Raw genomic sequence first — 23,772 nt, forward strand, 5'->3', positions numbered from 1 at the left:
AAATTACAAAATACATTGAAACATGAATCTTGCGTTTTTGTATATCAATGATCTTCACGCAAAAATACCTTGATATCAATTCTGTTAATTTATTTCTAGTTTTCTCATTACACAAATAAAAATACAGCTGTGACCTAGTTACGCCGCACGACGTTGGATTAATTACTTAACTCCATTAAGCGAATCTACTGTTTTTGGTCTATATAGGCGATTCTGACATATTCATACGGAATACGGAAGAATTGATTATTAGTAATGGAGATTAGCAACCCCATTACTAGCAGTAAACCATATCAGGTCGACCTCCACGCGATTGCTCCTGGAAGCCATCATGATTGATTTGTTGTTGAATTCGTCACGATGGGCTAACTGACCTGCCTTTTCAACTTCACTAATCATTATTCACTGGTGCCTCGCCAGCGTATTTCGTTAGCGCAGGCGGGGTTACCATTCCATTTTCACCCATCAAAAAAACCTATTAGGTCGACCTCTACGCGTTTTCCCCAATTTGTTACGATGGGCTAACTGACCTGCTTCATCCTCACCTGTCATCCCTCACTGGTGCCCCGTCAGCGTATACCCATAGCGCAGGCGGGGTTACCATTCCATTATCATCCATACTATATACTAGTCTAAAGAAAAATAGTGGGCTGACATTTATGTTCGCTACTAAATTAGAAGTAAGAATTTTCCCTAGAGACGTAGGAGTCTTCAAAAAGGGAACAATAAGGTTTCTTAAGGGTTGCCAACGCGTGTGGCATTGGCAACATTTATCCCTGTTGTTGCAGGCGTCCATAGGTTTTCTTTTTTTTTTAAGGGTGAAAATGGTATGATAACCCCGCCCGCGCTAAGGGGATACGCTGGCGAAGCACCAGTGAAGGGTGATAGATGAGAATGAAAACAGGTCTGTTAGCCCATCATGATGAATTTATCAGGAATTAACCATGATAGTTTCCAGGGAGAACCACGAGGAGGTCGACCTGGTTGGATATTACTAGCAATGGGATTCTCAGTCTCCATTACTAACAATCCCTTTTTACCCCCTGGCGTCCATAGGTTACATCATGCAGGCTATATACTTGTTTTCCACCATCATCATTTCAACTATTAACTGCCCACTACTAGATGTAGGCCTTTCCCATATTATACCATAAGGAATGCTCCCAAGCCACCTACATCCACTGACGTCGACGATTGTCGATGCTCCACCTAGTGAGGGGTCGTTCTCGCAGTTCTGGGGAACGCATTGTGCGTTTGCCTGTATGGAGTCACCTTTCAAGAATCTCGAGAGGCGACTCTATACAAGCAAGAAGAGCAACTTGAAGTCTCTGCATACGGCCAACCGTGTACAATGTACAGGACATACTGATATAAAAGTAGTCTGTAGGGCTATAACCTCACAAACTTACCAGTTGCCGGCCCTTGTGATTACAAGATCTGAATCATGGTACACAATAAGTGATATTTTAGCCTTTAAACCGAAACTGTAGATTTAGGAATCCGGAAGGGCATTCCAGCAAACTATACCGGAACGACTTCAAACAAAGCCTCCCTATAGTGATACCTCTGCAGTTTGAGGCGACCTTCAGTTCATATCATCGTGAGCATATGACCACAAAGGAAGGAATCAGGAAAAATCTTACCAATAGGAAAGCAATCGAGGAATGAAAAAGTTTTCTACTTTACGTATGTTTTTTTTTATACAACTTAGAATGGCAAATAAGCTGACAGTCCACCTGATGGAAAGTATTTTTTTTTTATTTTACTGAAAAATAAAACAAATTAGGCAAAATACATCAAAATATAAATTTAAAAGGACTCGTATAAATAATGGACATCCCCTTTATATATTTTTAACAATTCTCTATGATCGATAAAAAATAATTTAGCTAATTGGTACAATAAATATTTGTTCAATGCCATTGGGTATATATACGTTACACGGAATTGGTAATTTATCGATTGACCGTCTATTTGCACGGTCGGAATATCGGAACATTCGAAATTCTATTATCTTGTTCAGTGTCTACCAAATATAGGCGAAATTCACTTTTATGCCCCATAAAAATACGATCTATTTTAAATTGTCTATGGTTTTAAATTGAATGGTAAGGTTGCATACATGTAGGTATCGATAAATATTCCTTTTAATCACAGCGCACTTGTAAAGACAAAAGTACGTTTTCATTTAGCTTTAAATATATTTACATAATTTTATTGATTTAATTGTTGACTTCCAATACATATATGTATCTACTTACGTATATACTTACAGCTTATTTACTACTGCAACAGGCATTACACTTTTAAAATTTGATATTAATTTAAAATTTTATTTTTAAGTTTTTTAATATTTAATCTTCATGCGTACCCATACACATGTACACAACACTGGGTGTGTTGTGTACATGTGTATGAGTCCAAGCCAATTCAAAACAGTTCGTTTCCGAAATTTGTTTAACTGGGAATCGAACCTAGAACCTGATTTATAAAAGAAGTTTGCCGCGGAGAACATCAAAATTGCTCCAATTATTATCGCCTTTTAACAAGTTGTGAATAAATGTTTTTTTTAATATTCCTCATGTTGTTATCCACAGCGGAACCGCCGCCCCTGGTGAACGTAACCGTCCACGCGTCCACCATCCTCGCGCTGATCCTGTGGAACGTGGCTGGAGACGGCGGTCACCCAATCATCGACTTCACCGCGCAGTACCGCGCGGCGGCGCCTGTAAACGGCTCCCTGGAGCCCTGGAGGCCCATCAGCCCCAACCATATTAGTCCCAATTCGGTAAGGTTGTCATTATAATATCATATCAGCGTTTAACTGTCCACTGCTGAACATAAGCCTCTTGGGGGGGGGGGGGGGTTGCAAGTAGTTGTCACACATGGCAAGAGAATTAGCAATCACAGTTAGGCTTTAGAGTTGTTTTAACGCCCTCCCTTAGTCGCCTCTTACGACACCCACGGGAAAGGAAGGGGTGGCCTATTCTATACTGAGACTACACGGCCATTAAAAAAATTAAAATATAAAGGGAAAACAATATTGTAAAGTTATTGGCTTTTACATACCTCAGTTTTAGCGAAATAAATATTTTAAAGTTTTAAAACAAATCAGCTCTCGTTTACAATCTTCAACGTGTTACATAAAATGCTAGAATAATATACCACCGCAATTAAGTTTGTCTTAAACTAAATATATTTTTGAAAGAGCTTAAAAAGTTTTTAAATAATAAACAAAATTGGCATACCTGATAGGTATGTAGCGGTAATATTTATCGCTTGAATGCTTGGATTTGATAGAAAGTGACCTCTGACAACATCTCTTCTAATGGTATGCGTTATTTATTAATTTAGATTAAAATTTTAAATAACAATAATTGTATATGGAGACACACAATAAATTTTATTCATTTATGAATGAATGAATAAATGAAAGAATGAGAATTTGCATTATACAATATAGGAAATAAACAAGACAATTTACAAACATAACGATACAATTGTATAAGTACAGTAAGGCGGTCTTATTGCTGAGAGCAATCTTTTTAAGACAACCTTAAGGTAATGGTCTAATTGTTGTACAAGTAGGTATATATATATTGACTAGGTATTTCGCCGTTCGTTTTCGTTCTTCTGACCACAACCGAATATCAGTGTTGCTCTTGTGAGGACAAAGCAATAATTGAGTTTTGACCATTTTGTGTTACTGTGACACACGCACGAAACGAAAAATTATGTTACTTCATTTACCTATGTATTTTTCTTTTGATTGTTTTTCGTATATATATTCTTTTATTTCTTTTTTTTTTGCGTATTTGTCTATATCTCTTGTTATTTGTGTGCTATGTAATGCTATTTTTTTTTATACCACTAAGGTGGCAAACAAGCATACAGACCACTTGATGGTAAGTGGTTACCGTAGCCTATAAACACCTGCAATACCAGAGGTATTACGCGTGCGTTGCCGACCCTGGAGAAATCTCTTTACCCCCCTTTTGAAGAACCCCATGCTGTAGTCTCTTGGAAAAACCTCGGCAGGGAACTCATTCCACAACCAGTGTTTGAGGGAGGAAACATCTCTGAAACCGCGCAATACGCGACCATTGAGGCTGTAGGACGTGAGGATGAACTCCCTGCTATTTGCATTACTTACAACACATATTATATTACATTTTTTATGCAACTTAGAATGGCAAACAAGGCGACGGCCCACCTGATGGAAAGTGGTAACCGTCGCCTGTAGACATGAGCAATACCATGGACATAACAGAGTATACTGTTTCGCCCATGATACCCCCCATGCGTTGCCATTCCTGAGGACTCGGGTGTTATTCCTCTGTACCCTGTAAATTCACTGCTAAATGCTAACTTCTAAATGTCGTATGAAAATTAAACATACGGCAATGTTTAAGTTAGATCTTTAGGAATACAACAGTGAAACCGCATTTAATGTAGTGCATTAATTTTCTGCAATGTCGAAATACAGTTACAGACGGGATAGAATTTCCAAAATTATCCTGAACCATAGTGAAACGGAACCGTTTATCAAAGAAACATGGATAAATTAAATTAAAAAAAAATTGTGCTCTCAAAGTATTGTATGACGAAGCGGGGCGGATACAGGATCTCTAGACAATTGACAAACGAGTCCATCGATAGTATTGAAATCGTGAGATAGAATGAGACAGCAACGTCGGATGACTTCTTCCAACTCATGGACTCGTTAGCGATAACGATTCCTTCGATGAATTCGCTTGTCATTTGTCTGGGGGGCTGGTGGTATCTTAGTAGGGGATACAAAAACTTTTGTATCGTTTTTAAATCAGAAATTTATACACGATCCAACTACACTAAACTATATCAACTGAGACCAAAACCGGGGACATCATTTACAAAGCAACGTGTCTGATGCTCTACCAAAGATTACGTGATTGCTATAAATGTATTTACTAGAATATTTAATGATCTAAGATACTTCTGTTATTCCAGCGTCAAATAGACGTGTACCATCTGGAGCCGAACGCGTCGTACTGGTTCAGGGTGTGGGCGAACAACATGCTGGGCCCCGGGCCGCCGGTCGAAGTACTCGCCACCACGCTCTTCAGCGACCAGGAAGCAGGTCGGTACCACTCTTCATCGTCCACTCCCCAGCTCTATCTCACTTATCTGCTCACAGTCATGGGTTTACCAATAAATGGTATAAAGATCCAGACAACGAACATCTGCACAATCCAGAACAAGTAGATCCGAGACAAGTTAGAAAAGTTCATTTCCAGACTTGGCTTGACCAAGAATCACACCAAAGCAATGTGCCTACAAACTGCGCCTTGTATAACTGCATGTAATTGATATGCCAGTTTTTTGCCTCATGTGAATTTAAGAATCCTGCCTGCATAGGTGTTTAGAGAGGGAGGAGCGGGTAGGCCGTGCCCACTGAATTTCCTGATGACTGCCCTAGAATAAGGAGCGGAGCTTTCAGTTATAAGAAAATCAGAGAAGCCTTTTTTGAGAGGCCTGGTTCCCTCAAGAAAGTGAGTTTAAATACGCTAATGCCTGCCTGCGTTATCGATATACGCCGGCATGGCACTAGTGAGTGGTGACAGGTGAGGATGAAAGCAGGTAACTGGCTTATTATATTGAATTTGTCAAGAATTAACCACGATTATTTCCAGTTACTAATAGTCTCCTCTTGACACTCAATCTATTTATTTTGTGATACTTTTTTTTTATGGATGATAATGAGATAGTACCGTGTCTGCGCTATTGGTATATCAGCTAGCAGACGGGGTACCAATGAAGAATGATAGGTGAGGAAACCAGACCAGTCGACTCATCGCGATGTATTCACCAGGAATTAACCACGATGCTTTCCATAGGGGACTATATAGAGGTCGACCTGATAGTGTGTATTGCTAGCAATGGGACTGGTAGTCCTCATTCTCCCCCACATTGTGTGATACTACCGTTTGGGTTATAACTTGACGTTGAGCATTCCGAACGCGTTGCACCCCGCAGAGCTGTACAAGCACTTCCTGGAGGGCGCGGAGTCGTTCGACACGCGCACGTGGGTGGCGGCGGTGTGCGTGGTGATGGGCACGCTGGCCGTGCTGGCGGCGGGCACGTGCGCCGTGCTGTGCCGCGAGTGGCGCCGCTCCGGTGAGCTCGCCTAGCTGCCGCCGCGCGCGCCGCTGCCGCTGCCGCGGCTCTACTTCCTCTGGGAGTAGCGCGGCGGCGGCACGCGGCGGCACGCGGCGCCCACGCTCCAACGAGCGACACGCGAACCGATAGATACGTTTTCGCTACCTCATGCAAGAGATAGAACTAGCTTGATAACGAAGCAATAGTGTATTGTCCGTGACGTATCTATGGTCTCTTCGTTTGTCGCTTGCCAAGGGGGATAGCATATTTATTAAACAAGCGATACCATGAATCGGTAGATACTTTTTCGCTACCTCACTTCGTTTTCCGCTTCTCTAAGAGGCAATATGCGTACCGGCAAATAACTTGAAATTTTATGTCACGTGACCTGCGCAGTAACAAACTCGCGTACCTGGAAATATTTAAAAAGTACCGGGCATAAAAATACTAAAATCATTTAGGGTTGACAAAGTTTATGTTTTGATTGCTTGACTCGATTCTTATTTACGAGTGTATTATAATATTTTTCGATTCGAATTTCTATTTAGAACTGTAGATACCTATGTTTATGCAAATAAATTATTGATTAATTGAATAGCGTACACTGCGCAGGCTTCTGATCGATTTTTATTCAAATTGTTTGCCACTAACTGTAGTTCGATAGCCATAACTAAAATCGCAACCATATCGTTGCAACAGCGATTCGATCATCGAAATCGTTTATAATAAATCAACCATATATAATATATTGTTGACGCTTATCTATAAGCACTATGGCCCTCTAGACAAGTGGCAATCGAATTAATCGATGGAATCGTACCAGAGGGAGACTGTACAAAAGTCGCTTGCTTGGGCACCTCTATCCTATTCGTGTTTCTACCGTGAAGCAGTTGTGTTTGCAGGGCTGTATTTCGGTTTGAAGGGTGGTATATGGCAGTGAATTTACAGGGTACAGAGGAATAACACCTGAGTCCTCAGGAATGGCAACGCATGGGTGGTATCATGGACGAGATAGTATACTCTGTTACGTTCATGCTACTGCTCATGTCTATAGGCGACGGTTACCACTATCCATCAGGTGGACCGTAGCTTGTTTGCCAATCTAAGTTGCATTAAGAAAAATCAACATTACTATCGTAGCGAGCCCATGAAATAGAATGAGATAGCATTGAAGGAGACATCCGACTCCTTTCAACTGATGGAGTCGCTAGCGATATCGATTCCATCGATAGATTCGCTTGCCACTTGTCTAAAGGGTTTGGGGTCGTACGACTAAGATTTTAGTAAAAATACTGGTAACATTTTAATTTACCAATTAACTTTAATTCTTTATAATCTCTATCTCACTTTATAAGATAACAAAATATTACATTTACATAATTTCTATATTTATCGTTATTAAATTCTGCATGTAAATAGTTATAACGATTCAATTAGCTGTTAAGCAAATTTAAACTCTAACCAAATGTTGTTGAGTGCATAATGCACTGTGACATACTGTACCACCGATACGAATACAGAGTAAATAAAAACAGTAGTGCAATAAGTTCGACATCACCATTTACTGAAGTGCCAGATTGAAGATGTCAAGTGATTATTATCTCACAATAATAATATATTTAATAGAATTATTTAAAATAACTAATAAATATTTGATTATATCGTTAGGTGTAATTTTAAATTACCTTCACAATTTTTAAGTACAAGTATTTAAAGACAGCTAGCAAATATGTAGGGAAATAATGTTAAAAATATATTTTGAAATTCTCGAATTGTTTGTGTGTTCAGGGTGAGAGAAAGACGAGGTAATAGAATACATTCTTCGTCTTCTTTCAAATATTGGGTTTTAAAAAGTAATAGGAAAGACGCTAGACTATGTACATTAGTTCTCCTAAGCATCCCAAAATACAATACACTGATTACATGGAAAGTAAAGTGTAAGAGAGTGTAGGAATAGGTACTAACCTACCTACCTACCTACTAACCTACTACCTACTTTCACGTAAGAGAAAAGACCTGTGCCCAGCGGTGGGATGTTAAATTCTAATAATAATAATTATTCAATATTAAAAATATAAAAATTATCAATTTTACTATATAAAGTATATAAAATTCGCGTATAGACAATTATGATAATACCCCGTTAGCACGACTCTGCAAACCGCTATAGCGAAGCGAAACTAACAAAACTCTCTGTCCTACTCTAGCGAAACGTATCGTGTATGTTGCATCCCGCTCTTTTATATTTCGCTTCGCTACCGCAGTTCGCGCCGTTAGTGTGCTAGCGGCCTCTAATGAATCTTGTTACCTATTTCGCGCTTCCAAGCACTGCTATATTAGCACAGTGTAGGGTAATTTTTAAAATATTTAGGCTCATATTGCACCAATGATAGTTTTTTTACTTCTAAAATAATGATCAAGTACATTGTTAGGGTACAAGCGACACGAAACGATGTAACGGATAAAAAAACTAAAAAAAAACCAGAGATGTATTTAGTTATAGGAAATCACTGATACAGCTAAATATTTTTTTTTATACAACTTAGAATGGCAAACAAGCAGAGGGCGCACCTGATGGAAAGTGGTAACTGTCGCCTATAGATATAGATTTAAACTCTAAATATATTTCTCTTTATTTAAATATCGTGGGCGATTAAAAGAAACCGAGAGTTGAAATTGGAATTATACGTATACTAGTTTTTACCTGCGACTTTGTCCGCGTGACCGAGATATGTTCACTTATCTCGACCGTTATTTCCACTGCTGAACATAAAGCTCCCCCATAGACTGTCATAAGGAATGGTCCTAAGGTACCTGATATGAAATATGTTCACGGACCGGGATAAAGAGCCTATATCCTTCTCCATCCCATATAGATAGTTAGATACTCTTTATTGTTTCCTCCAAAAGATTACAATAGAAAACTTATCATAGATAGATACAAACAGTTAAAAATTAATTACAAATTTTTAACACTGAGAAAACAATAGGCGGCCTTATCGCTAAAAGCGATCTCTTCCAAGCACCCTTTGGGTGGAGATTACGTGTATTTATATCAAATTTCAAAGAGATTTTTAAAGAGAGAGAGTTAAGCGATTAAGGCAATAAGGTTACAAACAAAATCACATTCACATATAATATTAGTAAGAAATAAAGAAGCTAGGACCGTCAAGGAGAGCCAAATAGTAACAATAGAAAGGTATGTCAGTTTGGAATTTGGTAAATGTCGCTGGTATTCCACAAACGTATAGGGCACCTAGAGATGTAACACCTGAGTCCTCAGGAATGGCAACGCATTGGGGGTATTATGGGCGAAACAGTATACTCTGTTATGTCCATGATACTGCTCATGTCTATAGGCGACGGTTACCACTTTCCGTCAGGTGGGCCGTCAGCATGTTTTCCATTCTAAGGTGCATAAAAAAAAACCTTTTAGTAGCCATTTTAATTGTTCTACTTAGTCATATCGAAAGGTGAGCTGCAAAGAAGTGCCAATTGGAAACTCAACAGTGTTTCTCTTTAAATTAATGTCTTAACTTAATGTTTAGTTATTTAAATATATTCTCAAATTCTAATCTCTATTTCCTATAATTACATTTGTCTCTGGTCTCATGTATCCACTATCTTGGTTCGCGACGTCGTTGTTAGAAATAGGTTAACATGGCATTAAAAAAATTTACTTTATCTAAGTTTGTAAATACTTCAGAAGGGTCTGTTGGTTAAATATTAACATAATTTTTTTATTATAGTCTTCGTATATTAGTGCCAAGGGATTTCATTCCATAATATTGATTTTTAATAATACTTACCTATAATCTATTATAAATAGAATTTTGTAAAAAATATTTTTAAACTAAAAAAAAATGTGCAATTTTAATATAACATATGACGCTACGAGATTGGTGCTAAGCATTGATATTAAACATACTATGTATAAGTACATTAATACCAAAAAAAAAATGTAGTCCGCTTAAAAGATACCTTGCGCTGTAACTTTATGGAAAAAAACTATTAGATTTAGGATATATGAATAGAAAAATATATTACGCTTATCCTAAATAAATAATTGGGATAGTGGTAGGATGATGATGATGATGATGATAGGAAATGTAAATAATAATTGTTAAAAGTGCCTAAATGTGCTTTCCCAATACAGTCAAATCAAAAGAAATACTCAGATTATACATTGACTTAACAAAAGTAAAATGTAAAATGTCTTTAAGAGATTGAATTAACACGACCATACAAAAGAAGTATAATAGTTTATCCAGGGTTTTCTTGACGAACTATGATTTGGTCGACATGTCCAGGAATCTATGATGATAATAATAATATAATGTCAGAAATGAACTCCTTGTCGAGGTTTCCCCTAAAGACTACAGTATGGGGTTCTTCAAAAAGGGTATATTAAGGTTTCTTCAGTGTTGCAGTGTTGCAGGTGTAGGCTACAGTGACCGTTTACCATCAGATGGACTGTATGCTTGTTTGCCACCTTTGTAGTATAAAAAAATCCCTTTATAAGTGTAAATTTACTAAACTTCGATAGAATGATCGCGTTCATTCCTGCCTCTAATAAATTATATTAATCATGCAACACTAAAATTTTATAGTTAGTAACCCTTATCGTATATTACAAATACGATAAAAAAAAATACTAAATATGATAAAAAAAAATTAATAAATAAGCAGTCCATACATATTTTATGAATAATTACATATAGAATGGACAACCAAAGTGTTTCACACTTTCAAGGAACATCAAACCGCCTATGTAAATGAGAGTAACGTAGTGGTTTGTAACAAAATTAAGACGCTATCAATAAATATATTATATATAAAAAATCTAAATTAAGTCAAAAATGCATATCGTTAGAGTTACGAGCATTGCCTAATTAATTATGTGAATTAACTGGCTGATAAAAATATAAAATGTTTGTTAAACTGGGAAAGCATAAGTACATCAAGGCATTTTTAAACAATTGACAAGACTTTGGACCAACTACAGGACGTCAATTAATACAGTAGTGATAAATTTAACAATAATGCTTATTTTTTTTTTTTTTTTTTTATTATAAGCAAACAATAAAATACATCAAAAATTATTGCCTAACAATACTATATCTAGTCCTATTGTCATTTGGGTAACTTTTATAAGAAGGGTACCTTCGATCCCTTCATAATTCAAACCAAAGTTCACTATTACCCCAAAGTGGATGTTACCCCAGTCGACGGTATTAAATTATCGGTACAACACGTTACAATAATATGGAATCTATGTTCTTCGAATAAATTGTTAAACAAATAATCGTTATATAATATTTCGTTTATACATTCCAACTTTAACGTGAACATTCTTTCAATATGGCGTTTGCTATTTTAATTATTTATTTTAAACAAAATTTTTAATTAAACCATTAACCTGTTTATGCCATTAATTGTTACTATAAATCCACATTTTTTTATAATTTTTAATTGGACTTTTTCTGAATTATAATTAATTTTTTTTTGTTATTTTTATATTACGTGTTAAAATTCCAATATGAGATAGTGAAACATAGATTTATAAAAGATTTTTTTTTTTTAATTTTATTTAATGTAGTAAGGGTACTAGCATTTTAAATGCTATGTTGTATACGAAAGTAATCTTGCCAGAATTAGTTTTTCTTTATTTGCGGGTATAATTGGGTGCCTAATTATTTATAGCCCTGTATCATGTTTTATAAATTTACATAATACAATTTTTATTCCCATTTAAATATTATAGCGTTCCTTTTTTTAAATAATTTCCACCATCGTTGAATTGCCAAAATTTTTTTCTCAAGTTTTTTATTAAAAATTAGACAATTTATCTTAGATCATATAGGTAGGTAGTTTTAGTATTATCTTACATTAAGCTGTAATTAATTGATAGCTTCCAATATTGAAATGTTATTCGTAAATAATTTCTTCAAAAGTGTATATCTAGTAATATTTAATATTATATACGTGTTATTATGCTTTCTTTTACCGCATAAGTGCATAACGTATAGGACTGTATATTGTCCTTAATTAATACAATAAATATTTTTGGGCTCATTAATGACAATTAGATTAAGACGCTTAGTAATTTCTACTTGTTTGTGTCGTCGTTCTTATAAATTATGGAATTTCACTATATTTTTGAAGATTTATAATAATACATTTAAGATCGATAAGAATATAACACTCAAGACTTTACACGTAGAAGTATTGACAAGAAAGTACACTTGACCTATTATACACTTCACATAATAAGTCAATGGTACCCCAACGACGATATGAATATGGTGATATTGTATATTTCATAGCTTGCACGCAATTATTCTTATGATATCTTCTGGACCACTTCTACTCTTGGACCACTATTACGCAACGTAGATTATAGCTTTTTTTCTATAATCTTTATAGTGTAGTAATTAAATAATAAAAGATTAAATTTTATCTAACTTAGATAAAGACTTAGGTAGTTAATAAATAGTTCTACTAATAAAACTTTGATTACGTATAGGTTTTTACGAGTACATATAGATCGCAGCACGATCTTTAGTGATTGCAATCAGTAATTTCAAATGCTTGTTAATAAATTGAGCTTACGATTAGATAATAATATTAAAAGATTATCCTCTGTTATAGTGATCTTACAATGTTGATATATTTCTTGTAAATAAAGCAATTATATACATGATACCAAAACTATAATCTCTAGCGTTTATAAAAGTGTTGAGAAGGGAGTTGTTTCATTTGTGCGTACTAAATAAGTTTATTTCAATCAAATTAATAAAAATTATAAAGAGAGGACTTACTCGATTTTACTTTATTATAATCCTGTATAATAATGTTGAAGAAAGTAATGTCCTATCGGTTATCTAGTGATATTTTGTAGTACTTCGTACTTTACGTCAATGAGTCAAAAGTGAGGGTTTCAAATTTTTGAGAGGCATAACTATTGCGCAATTATCAAACATAGTTGAGTATACAATCACTTATTTTATTAATGCAAGATGCGGAACTTTTAAAAATCTACAAATTTTATTAATAAATTATCTTGTTTAAATGTATATGGGACAGTACAACGACGAAATAAAAATCTAATGAAATCAGTAAAAACTTTTAGGAATAAGTTTCCTACGTTGGATTAATTTCTAAATTATTTATAAATATATTTACAAATTTCTTTATTAATATAAATATATAGCTTAATGGATAAGCTTCCAATTTAGCAATAAGGTAGTTGATATAGGTTCAACTTTCCAGAGTTGCTTACATAGTACGACAATTTCTATATCCATTGCTAATGAGATGAATTTCGTTCGTGCTTTAATGTTTACAAGTTTTATAAGGTAATCTCTTATAATTTAAATATCTCGTAAATTCATCTCAAGTGATCGGAGATTAACATTTAATTACTTATAATAATCAAGTGATAGTCAGAGGTTTTAATACGAAGTTCAAATGAGAGTTCGCTATTCCGTTACATAAAAGTTTATTAAATTTACAAAATAAATACAATTTTTAATTACATGTTTTACGCGAAACTATAAATACAGTTTGTCGGCAAGTGGCAAACTGACTGAGTACCGAACTTTCAAAAGAGACGGGTAGTCACTGGATCATTTTATTAACTTAAAATTTAAAATACGAGGAAGTTCTTGTAAACAACGTGTCCTCTGTAAGGACTGCATGCTCCAGTGTGTACCAATTTTGAATATTTTGATTCTATTCGCATGTCTCTTGCATAACTTCCATTTGACGAATTATTATTATAGTATTTGCAAATTTTTATTCATTCAAATTTTTTTCTTCTTTTCCTCTATCGCACTCGCTTGGAACGCACGCTTGGACTGCGGGGCTGCACACTAACAATCAAACACACACACATACGGTGACGGTATGTATATTAACGTAACCCAATCCATTGCTGCCTACCTTATTTATACCAGAATATGGCGACGAGCAAGACGTAATAGAATTAGTGCCTAATATAATCCTGAACCCTGGTTTCATGGAGTCGGACCCGGTACGACCTCGAGAGACGTATGCGGCTTCTATTATCAAGTCAACGGAGTGTCCAGGCCCTGGAAAACCACGACGAGTCTGATTCTCGTCTATTCTTAACCTTAGGATATTTTATCGAACCGATTCTGGACTAGTGTCATGATATAACTGATTTTAAATCGTTTGCTATTTAGGATTTGAACTCTTAACGATCTAATTGTGATTTACAAAAATAATTAAAAATTTTAGTACTTTCAACTGATTTAAAACAAGGCGGTACTGAATTCGGTTTTTTTTTATATTTGTTACCTCATAACTCCGTCAATTGTTAACCAATTTGAAAAATTCTTTTTTATCTAAAAGTATATATTTACAGATTGGTTCCATAAAATTTTTATCAAAATCCGTTTCGTAGTTTAGTTTTTAAATCAAAATAACTGATTTTGTTACAGTTGTAATCCATTATTTTTATTATAAAAAATATTAAATAAATAATTAATATTCATTTACAATAGATTTACAGAGTTCATGCCTAAATCGCTATTTAAAATATGAGAATGCCATTTTTGTCAATTTTTGCCTATGAACTTGAAATTTTACAAAATAAAAAAATATATATTGAAGCAAGGTTTTAGCTAAATCTGGAAATATATTTTCTGAGAAAAAAAAAGTGTATCAAAGGCAGCTCATTACCTCTGTATACATAAAATGATTGTAGTTGGACAGTGCGGTTAGTCGCAACAGTTGTTGAACTTATGATTCTTGTTGCTTTGGAATTAAGTTCAAAATTGGTGAACTGTTTTCAACTACTTTTATTCCTGACTATACAAGGGTAAGAGGACACATATCATGCGCTACGCAGGCTTATCTTAAATCGAGTCGGTGTGATAAAATATGCTACAGGTTGTTATATATTGTGCTCGATTATGACTTATTATAAGTGCTTATCAAGTTGTTTTTTCAAAAGTTTATGTCAACACACAACAAACATAGCAAACAGTTTTGAATCATATTAAATCTATAGAAAATTCTCTTAAAATCCTCAGTTTCCACATTTATATGAGGTATAATAATACTCTTATACCTTTAAACAAAAACGAATTGTTAATATAAATTAATATGAATTGAAATCCAGTTTTGGGCATATTTATAAATAAAAATCATTAGGAGTGATAAAATTGTTTTTATATAGCTTTTGAAAAAACAATTTGGTGTAACATTAGCTTAAACACTGAGAGAGATCACTTTTAGTATTGTAAGCGTTTCATGTTTAATGTTGAGGTTGCCACCTTGCCATTATTGGATATACAACTTTGCAGTACATTGTTGCAGTTCAAACTCTTACTTTGTTATTTTATATACGAACTGATGCTTGCAATTTATAGTGTTTATACTTATACACATTAATATATAAGTCTGCCGTATGGATTCTTTATCATTCTGGCAACCCCAAATTGCTACGTACATTTTTATGACTCGTATTGCTTACCGTTCGAAGTGAATTGTTAATGTTGCTAGTTCTAATTATAGTAATTTTTAATTATATATTTTTTGCAATATTAGATATATTTTTATAACGAGATCTCACTTAATTAAGGCATTTATATTTGATAAATGTATTTGTTTTAATTTTTTTATTTAATTGTGATTTCATGCTGTGATTTGTGTTTGTTCGACATATTTATTATGGTCATGTAAGGTATGGTAACAGTAAGTGTGTATATATTATAATCTTATATATATATTTTTGAGACTGGTGCGAAGGTATAGTATATAACTTATTAGGAATTAGTATTTATAGAATAGAATTGTATATTGCTGATTTGAGCACATTGGAAAGTAAGCTTTCAATAATAGAGCTTCCCGGTCGTGTTTGCTTGAAGGCCATCCACAAATATGTCACATTGTTATGACGACAATATTGTAGTGATTATTGTTCATGTTATAGTGGTTAAGTGTGACACTCAAAGGCAATGATGCAGTGAGTAGGTGCGGCGATGTCGTGGTAAAGTTGTTATTGTAAGTTTGTAAAACAAATCATATTTTTACATTTAACTCAATATTGTTTTGATTTAAAGGGATTTGATTATCAATGATAATATTTTCTATTGTGTGTTTTTTTTTTCTTTATTTATTTATACAATTCAAATATTAAAAACCACGACTAACCAAAGATATAAAGTTTTATAGTAGTATAATATGGATTATAATGATGTTATCAAAGTGAAGGAGGGTTTATTTTTGTATACAGTTGTACGCATATCAGGTAAAGCCTTAGAACATAAAAAATGAGTATATATGGTTACATAACCTTCCCTTCTGTCCTAAATACCTGTTTGTTAATTTGCGCTGTTACGAATATACCTGTTATAACACTTTTTAGATATCATGTTTGAAGTTACCCCAAAGCGTGTTGGGGTAATTATGAACTTTCATTTTTGTAAGTACCTAAATTATTATAATAACTGAGAAATTAATTTTATAGTGTTATTAGAATATTATTGAGTGGATGGGATAGAAATTGTAACATCGCAAATTGTCGTCTCTTTCCATTCTTGTGTAGCTCATTGCCTCTTGGTGTATTCACTTCTTGACGTAATTTCTAACGTAAATGACTATGTATAGTATTGGGTATTCCATGTGATTGGTTATTATTATTGTATTTCGATTAATACAAGTACGTTTGTAAAATAATAATTAAAGATTACACAATGTTGTTGATAATTGAAAATCTAAACGTGTTCAAACATCAGTAATTATTCGAAATAACTTACTTTTTACCAACCACATGGTCTGACTGCACTAAAACTTGTATTCCTAACTGTGTTGTGCTCTCTCTGCATTTATAGCTAGTATCTTATTGTATCTATTACGTCCGTCTTGCAATATATAAATGTGCTAAGATGTCAATTATATATATATCTCAGTATACATATATATAACTGAGTATAGTTCTGTGTTTGCACTGTTCAATTTATAACGCTATGATCGAACGTGAAGTAGAAAGCTTGGGTATGGAGGAGCATCTTTCATCCATATAGCTCTTAATTGTATCATGTTTGAATACTTGATTAAGTGATTCATTAAATTTTAAATATCAAGCATCGAGCAATATCATCTGAATAGATATTATTAATACAAAAAAAAACTGCTTGATAATTTGTTCCGATATAAAAAGTTGATTTTACATTTATTTATATTCTTTTTTTTTTTGTTAAGTTGCATGAATTATATGAATTATTTCAAATCATAAATGGAAAATATTTTGATATATTTTTATATGTAAAGCCCATTTTTTTTAATAAAATAAAAAAATATTGGCTTTACGTATAAAAATATATCAAAATATTTTCCATTTATGATTTGAAATAATTCATGACCAGCTAAATTTTTGAAACAGTTATTTAGTCACTTCGATCATAGTAGTGTGTGTGCACCCATATAAAATTCACGCTAATAAATTTTAAACTTTATTATATAAAATTACTTATTTTTATATGATGATGATGATGATGAGATGAGGGTTTTGTACGGGTATTTGTGATGTGTTTAATCATTTGTGGCACATGTAGGAAGGAAAGCAAATTGATTGATTACACAAAATGTATTTTATAAGAGTAAAAATCTTCCATACGACCCGAGCGACGAATTGATGAGTGTAGTTGTCGGTTACGTCGACCAGTCACAGGCGAATTAGTGAAACCTAAATAATATCGCGGAATTATTACCACTCGGCATATCAAAAATAAATCGTTACCACAAAGTGTTACAAACATATGTGGCAGTAAACATCAGACACTTAAAATTGGTTGATATTAATAATAATACAGGAAGTTGGCAACGAAAACCCATAAATGTACATAAGGCTGTATAGGTACTTTAGAAAAAGTAACGTGTATATTGCCACAATAGTGAAATTTAGTATTGAATTGTATCTCTTAGTCGCTATTGCTTTTAGTCAAATATTCACGAAATAACGTTCGTACATTACCTGGCTGTGTTTGTGACTGGTTATAGATATCGCAAAATGGCATCGCGGTGAGGTCATAACAAGTTTTCCAAAATATATTTTAATTTTTTTCACCTTAAATTGTATTGTACAATATTTTTGGTAAATCTATTTATGATTTATTAAAACAAACACGAGAACAATGGAAATTAATATATTTTTGGTAAATTTAGAATATTATAATAACAACAAAAAAAAAAAGACAAAAGAATTACAGATCCATGATATATTACATTGTATTGAAAGTGCTTCTTTAACACAATTTTTACTATTTTTAATTGGCATGTCAATAATGTAATTATATATTTATTAATATAAAATATTATATTTAATTAAACAATAACTATTCAATATTTTTTCAATTATAAAACTTTATACATATGTAATAGTTATTTGAATAATCATTTATTATTAAATCAAATTCCCCTTTGTTTTAAATTACCCCACTAATTAATGTTAAATCACAAGCACATATATATTTTAAACATGAGTTTCACTGCGATGCTCTCATTTAGTAGGATAAGAATTTATTAGCTAGGGGTGTATTATTAGCTTAGTAATTCGAACGCTAGCGTAGGCAGGCACTTAGCAGTAGGTCGCGGGTTCGAGAGTCAAGACTGAGCTGCGAGGGTGTGAGGTCCCTGTTTGTATCTTTATTGATTACAATTACCCCAAAGATCGAAGTTACCCCAAGTATTATTTTTATATACAACATATCAAAAAACTAATCCTTTAATATTTTCATTGTCATTTTGTCCAAATAAAGTTTTGCTTTTCCGCATTGATCGTTTTTTAATTAGATTTTTTATATTTGAGTACAAACGTACTTTCCAAGCTTTACCTCACGCCCTCTCTATTCAGACAGACAAGAATGGTATTCAACAATATTGTGCCTATAACGTGAATCGAGTTTTGCACCGCTCTCACTAGTATAGCTCGTCAAATTCATGCGCAGTGCTCCTACGGATTGATGTATGGGAGGATGGGGTACTGCGCATGAAGTTGACAACTTATAATCGTGATGTACGTATTACATTGACGTATTCTTATTGTATTGGTATAAATTATTTTATGTATTAAGCAGTACTCACTACATAAATTTTAATGTTATTTCTATCTGCAATTCTGCATTTCTATTTCTTATCCATACGTAATGTTATTTTAACAAAATAATTCTTAAATCTCTTAAATGCAGCGTTATTTTCATTCAGTTTAACTGTCTACCCTAAAACTGTTAAATTCTAAATTGAAGCATGATTGGTAAAGGTAGCTATTATGCATGAGCATGGATTTATTTTGTAACTAATAAAATTGTTCATTATTCTAAGCAAACCTCTGGCAACACTCGTGTTCAATAAGAATTGTTTCCAATCGTCGTTGCCAAATTTGAAGACGATCTACCTAATAAACTCTAGAAGAAGATGTTAATATTCATTTTCCATGAATATTCAAAGCTGTATTTGCTTGTCTGGATGAGTTATTTAAGGCTCAATCAATAATGTTGCCAGTGTAAAAATTTACACAATAGCTAAATTACCGTTAAATGCAATTAAATGTTGCTCGTAATAGTATAACTCGGCTGTCTACAACCGTCACGATTTGGCACATAATCGGTAGAATCGATTGGTAGTCACTAGTTAATTGGCATGTCCAAACATGAGTTTGTCAGTCGGGAGTTCGTATTGATATCGATTCCATCGATAATCGATTCCATCGATAATCGATTCAAAATTGATTACTATCGAATGATATGAGTAGTAATAATGCACGGTAGAATCTAAATAAACCAATCGATAGTAATCGAAATTTCGCAAACGTTGTACTGTCTCGTCGATGCTTTCCCCAATTATTTATACATTTTTAATTAAATAAATGAATATTTAATTACACTTTTTTAATTAAATAAATGAATATTTAATTATACGTTTTTAATTAATTAATTTAATTAAAAATGTACAACCTTCCGGTAAAAAAACATTATGTTGTGTTAAAAATAAGCAGATATGTTCCTCGCTTGTTACTAAACGATAATTATTTAAAGGTGTTTTTTTTTTCGTCTTACTTCTATACGTGGATACTATAACCTGCCAGATTAGTATGCAGCACTTCCACTGGGTTATAAATGTGATTAGAGGGAGGGAAAGTATAGTATAGCGTAAAGCGAGTGCTCTATACTTCCCCGATACTTCACTTTGCTCCGCGTAAATGTTTTTACCTTGCTTCCCGCGCGCACCGCGCACACTCTTGGAAGTCCTGTATTCGAAGTTGACGATTTATAAGTATTACATTTTAATCGTGGACTTATTAATTAACTTTTTTTTATGTAATAACTAACGGATTAACTTACGTGTAATTAGATCGAGTAAACTCGGTCAGGTATAAGCTCGCGTCATAGCCGCTCATGAGTAATGATCACGAGTTGGTCCCGAAACTAGTCGAGTTTTCTTGATCTAATTACAAGTAAGTTAAACCGGTAGTTATTACATTAAAATATAATGTGTGTTTACGAGACTTTTAACAATAAAATAATTGGTTGACTTCCTTATTTTAATATTGTTCCGTTTATATACAACTACATAGTCCTCAGGAATGGCAACGCATGGGGGGTATCATGGGCGAAACAGTATACTCTGTTATGTCCATGGTACTGCTCATGTATATAGGCGACGGTTACCACTTTCCATCAGGTGGGCCGTCAGCGTGTTTGCCATTCTAAGTTGTATAAAAAAAAGAAAAGTATATCTGTGCTGGAATTGTATATTGAACAAAAAGCTAATGTGTCATACGCCGCGTTGCCTCTACTACTATAGAGCTAAAACATAATTTTTACTTTACATTAAAGTAAATTATTTTAGGCTAAGGTTGCCTTTAGAATACGAAGCACGTCCATTTTGATATGGCAGCGAATGGTTTGTCTGTTTTTTTTTTTTTTGATTTGCCATTCTATTTCTAATAATAATAATATTAAGATTAAATATACCTGTTTCGAATTGATTGCGATATATTTTTACGATGTAAGTTTGTAAATTAAGTGTAGTTTTACAAGTGTACAAGTTTGAGGAGAGATGGATTCATCGATCGTTGTACGATAATGTAATTTAGGTTTTTACAAAGCGGTGAAATGGATGAAAATTATGTTAACCTACTATTTATTTATTATAAGGATTTGTTTTTTTTTTTTTTTTCATATTGGAAATTGACGCAAAAGAGAAAGACAATAGTTAAAATTGATTAAAATACATTTATTAGGCATTCGTTGTTTTTAAATAAGAAAATTAAATTTTATATTGTTCAAATACATATTAATTTAAATAAATGTATTTATTTACATTAATATCTATTAGGAATTGTTGTAAATAAGAACTCCATAACTTAATCATAAAACTAACAATCTATGGTTTAATGATAATATCTATTCAAATACTATAACATTCATGTTGTAAGTAACATGTGTTCGGAACCGATTTTTATAATTGTAAAACCATATCGTCATAGTCGTAGAATACTGACGGTTCTGACGAATATTACATATACAGATCCGTCAGTATTCTACGACTATGACGATATGTAACTAATAAATAAATAAAATAATAATGTAACATAATTTCTGTAATTCTGTATTTTTGTGATAATAAAAAAAAAAAAAACTACAACATGAGCGACCTCTGTACGCACCTCGATATTCACACGATGAATCTATCTTTCTACTTGTCCATGAAAGCTTATTATGTACATGTATAACAGATGACAGTACACGTAATCGCTTTGTCCTATCTGCCGTCTACAATAGCCGTAGTGAATCTGTGGTCACCGTCACATTCACATTACTGTTTACTCGCTGCTAACTGAATGATACAATCATCTGTTGGATGTAATGATGAAATAGATATTTAGATTGAGTTTAATGACAATTTTAAAGCTTATAATAACTACTATAATACGAATATACATTTGGAAGTAACATGTTTTGATCATTGTTACATAATATTGATTTGGATCCGGCTCGAAGGATCAAAATGTATTTTGTTGCCGTCTTTTAATAATTATACAATTAATTTTTGGCCCTAAATTGGCTCTAAAACCCTAATTTAATCCGATTACATTTCGAGTTATGAGTTTCTACATATAATTTATCTCAAATAAAGATTTGAGTGTTAACTGAAATAACAATACGATAAAGATAGCGTTTTGGTAAGGTAACGTATACAATACGTTGTTTCTCGTTCTAGTTAGCAGCGGGTAATTCCCTCATAAAATTCCAACGGGTGTGCCTCCAGTGCATACGCACAATGATATTGTATACAGGGTGACATCAAAGGTGTTAGTCACATGTACAATTGAAAATCTTTCCATCCTATAGAATATATTAGGACACAAATTTTGTAAATCGAAAATTCAATAATGACAAATTTTTAGCCTTTCATATTAACTGGCTGGTCGCAACATTTTAGTATATAGGAGAGGGTTGTTAGTAATGCAGAATACTAGTCGCATTATTAGTAATATGACCCAGTCAGGTCGACCTTCACGTGGAAACTTTATTTAGCGCGTTAAATTCCAGATGCATCACTGGTCCCTCGCCAGTCTATACTGTTAGCGCAGGGGTTACCATTCTATTATCATCCATTAAAAAAAAAATAGTATGGGTGGTTCAAAATTTTTATGCGTTTTTCAATCAATTTTATTTCAATTCTATGGTGAAAATGTACTACACATTTTTCCCTAATAGGATATTTTCTTCAAAAAATGCTAATGATATCACCCTGTATTTTTATTGCTCATAGTGAACTAATTGTTTTATATTACATGTGTAACTGACTGATAAAAATAAGTGATACGATCCAAAAATTTAAACTTTATTGTTATTATTTTTAACGATACTAAAGAATCTCGTTGATATTCCAAAAACAGATGATTTTTTTTTCTTATACGTTTTATTTATATAATGGTTTAAGATATTCGAAATAAAAAAAAATATTTTATTTAATAAGTTTACACATAAGAAAATATTGTAAGTGATATATTTTATGTTATACATTTATTTGTTTTGTAAGTTCCCTTAGACAGTTTCTAATTAGATATCCGATGGAAAAAACATTCTTAATCCAAGCTTTGGTCCACTTAAAAATAAAAAAAAAATTGTATGTTTTTCAATAACCTAACTTTTGCACAATGCATATAATTACTAATTACCTTACATTGACAAGTAGTTCCTAAAATGCTAAACTTTAGTTCTTTAAGAACTCATACTTTTCTGAAAACGATACAGAATTATAATCGCGCCAATAATCGGATGTCTAATTAGAAACATGTCAAAGTAAATGTGAAACGGAACGTACCTATTTGTTGTTTTAAATATGAAATTGTGATGCCCGTTCTAGGCACAATAGAGTTAAACACCGTTGTTGTAATGTTGGAAATCATTCCCATTAAAACTACATTTTACACATGATAGCTATATTTTATTTATAACCTCTTTTATTTATTTATTTTAACTTTAATGCATAGTAAAATTACGTACATATGGCGGACTTAACACCGGACGGTGTTATCTACCAGTCGACCATTGGACAAACCGAGAAATAAGTAGGCGGTGCATTATTGAATTGAGG

General features: G+C 33.2%; 1 protein-coding gene across 1 annotated transcript in view; it reads left to right on the forward strand.

Moving 5' to 3' along the window:
• The window catches only part of LOC113520630 (cell adhesion molecule DSCAM), a 67,117-nt gene extending 43,505 nt beyond the window's left edge, over window positions 1-23,612 (forward strand). The window contains exons 4-7 of the mRNA XM_026906019.3: window positions 2,598-2,788; window positions 4,990-5,119; window positions 6,016-6,156; window positions 14,097-23,612. Coding sequence (XP_026761820.2) covers window positions 2,598-2,788; window positions 4,990-5,119; window positions 6,016-6,156; window positions 14,097-14,254 — 620 coding nt within the window. The 3' untranslated portion in view covers window positions 14,255-23,612. The remainder of the gene's footprint in view (window positions 1-2,597; window positions 2,789-4,989; window positions 5,120-6,015; window positions 6,157-14,096) is intronic.
• The last annotated feature ends 160 nt before the right edge of the window (window positions 23,613-23,772 follow it).

This window comes from Galleria mellonella, unplaced genomic scaffold (genome assembly GCF_026898425.1).
Source record: "Galleria mellonella isolate WM207_F2 unplaced genomic scaffold, CSIRO_AGI_GalMel_v1 utg36, whole genome shotgun sequence".
In the NCBI taxonomy this organism is placed as follows: Eukaryota; Metazoa; Arthropoda; class Insecta; order Lepidoptera; family Pyralidae; genus Galleria; species Galleria mellonella.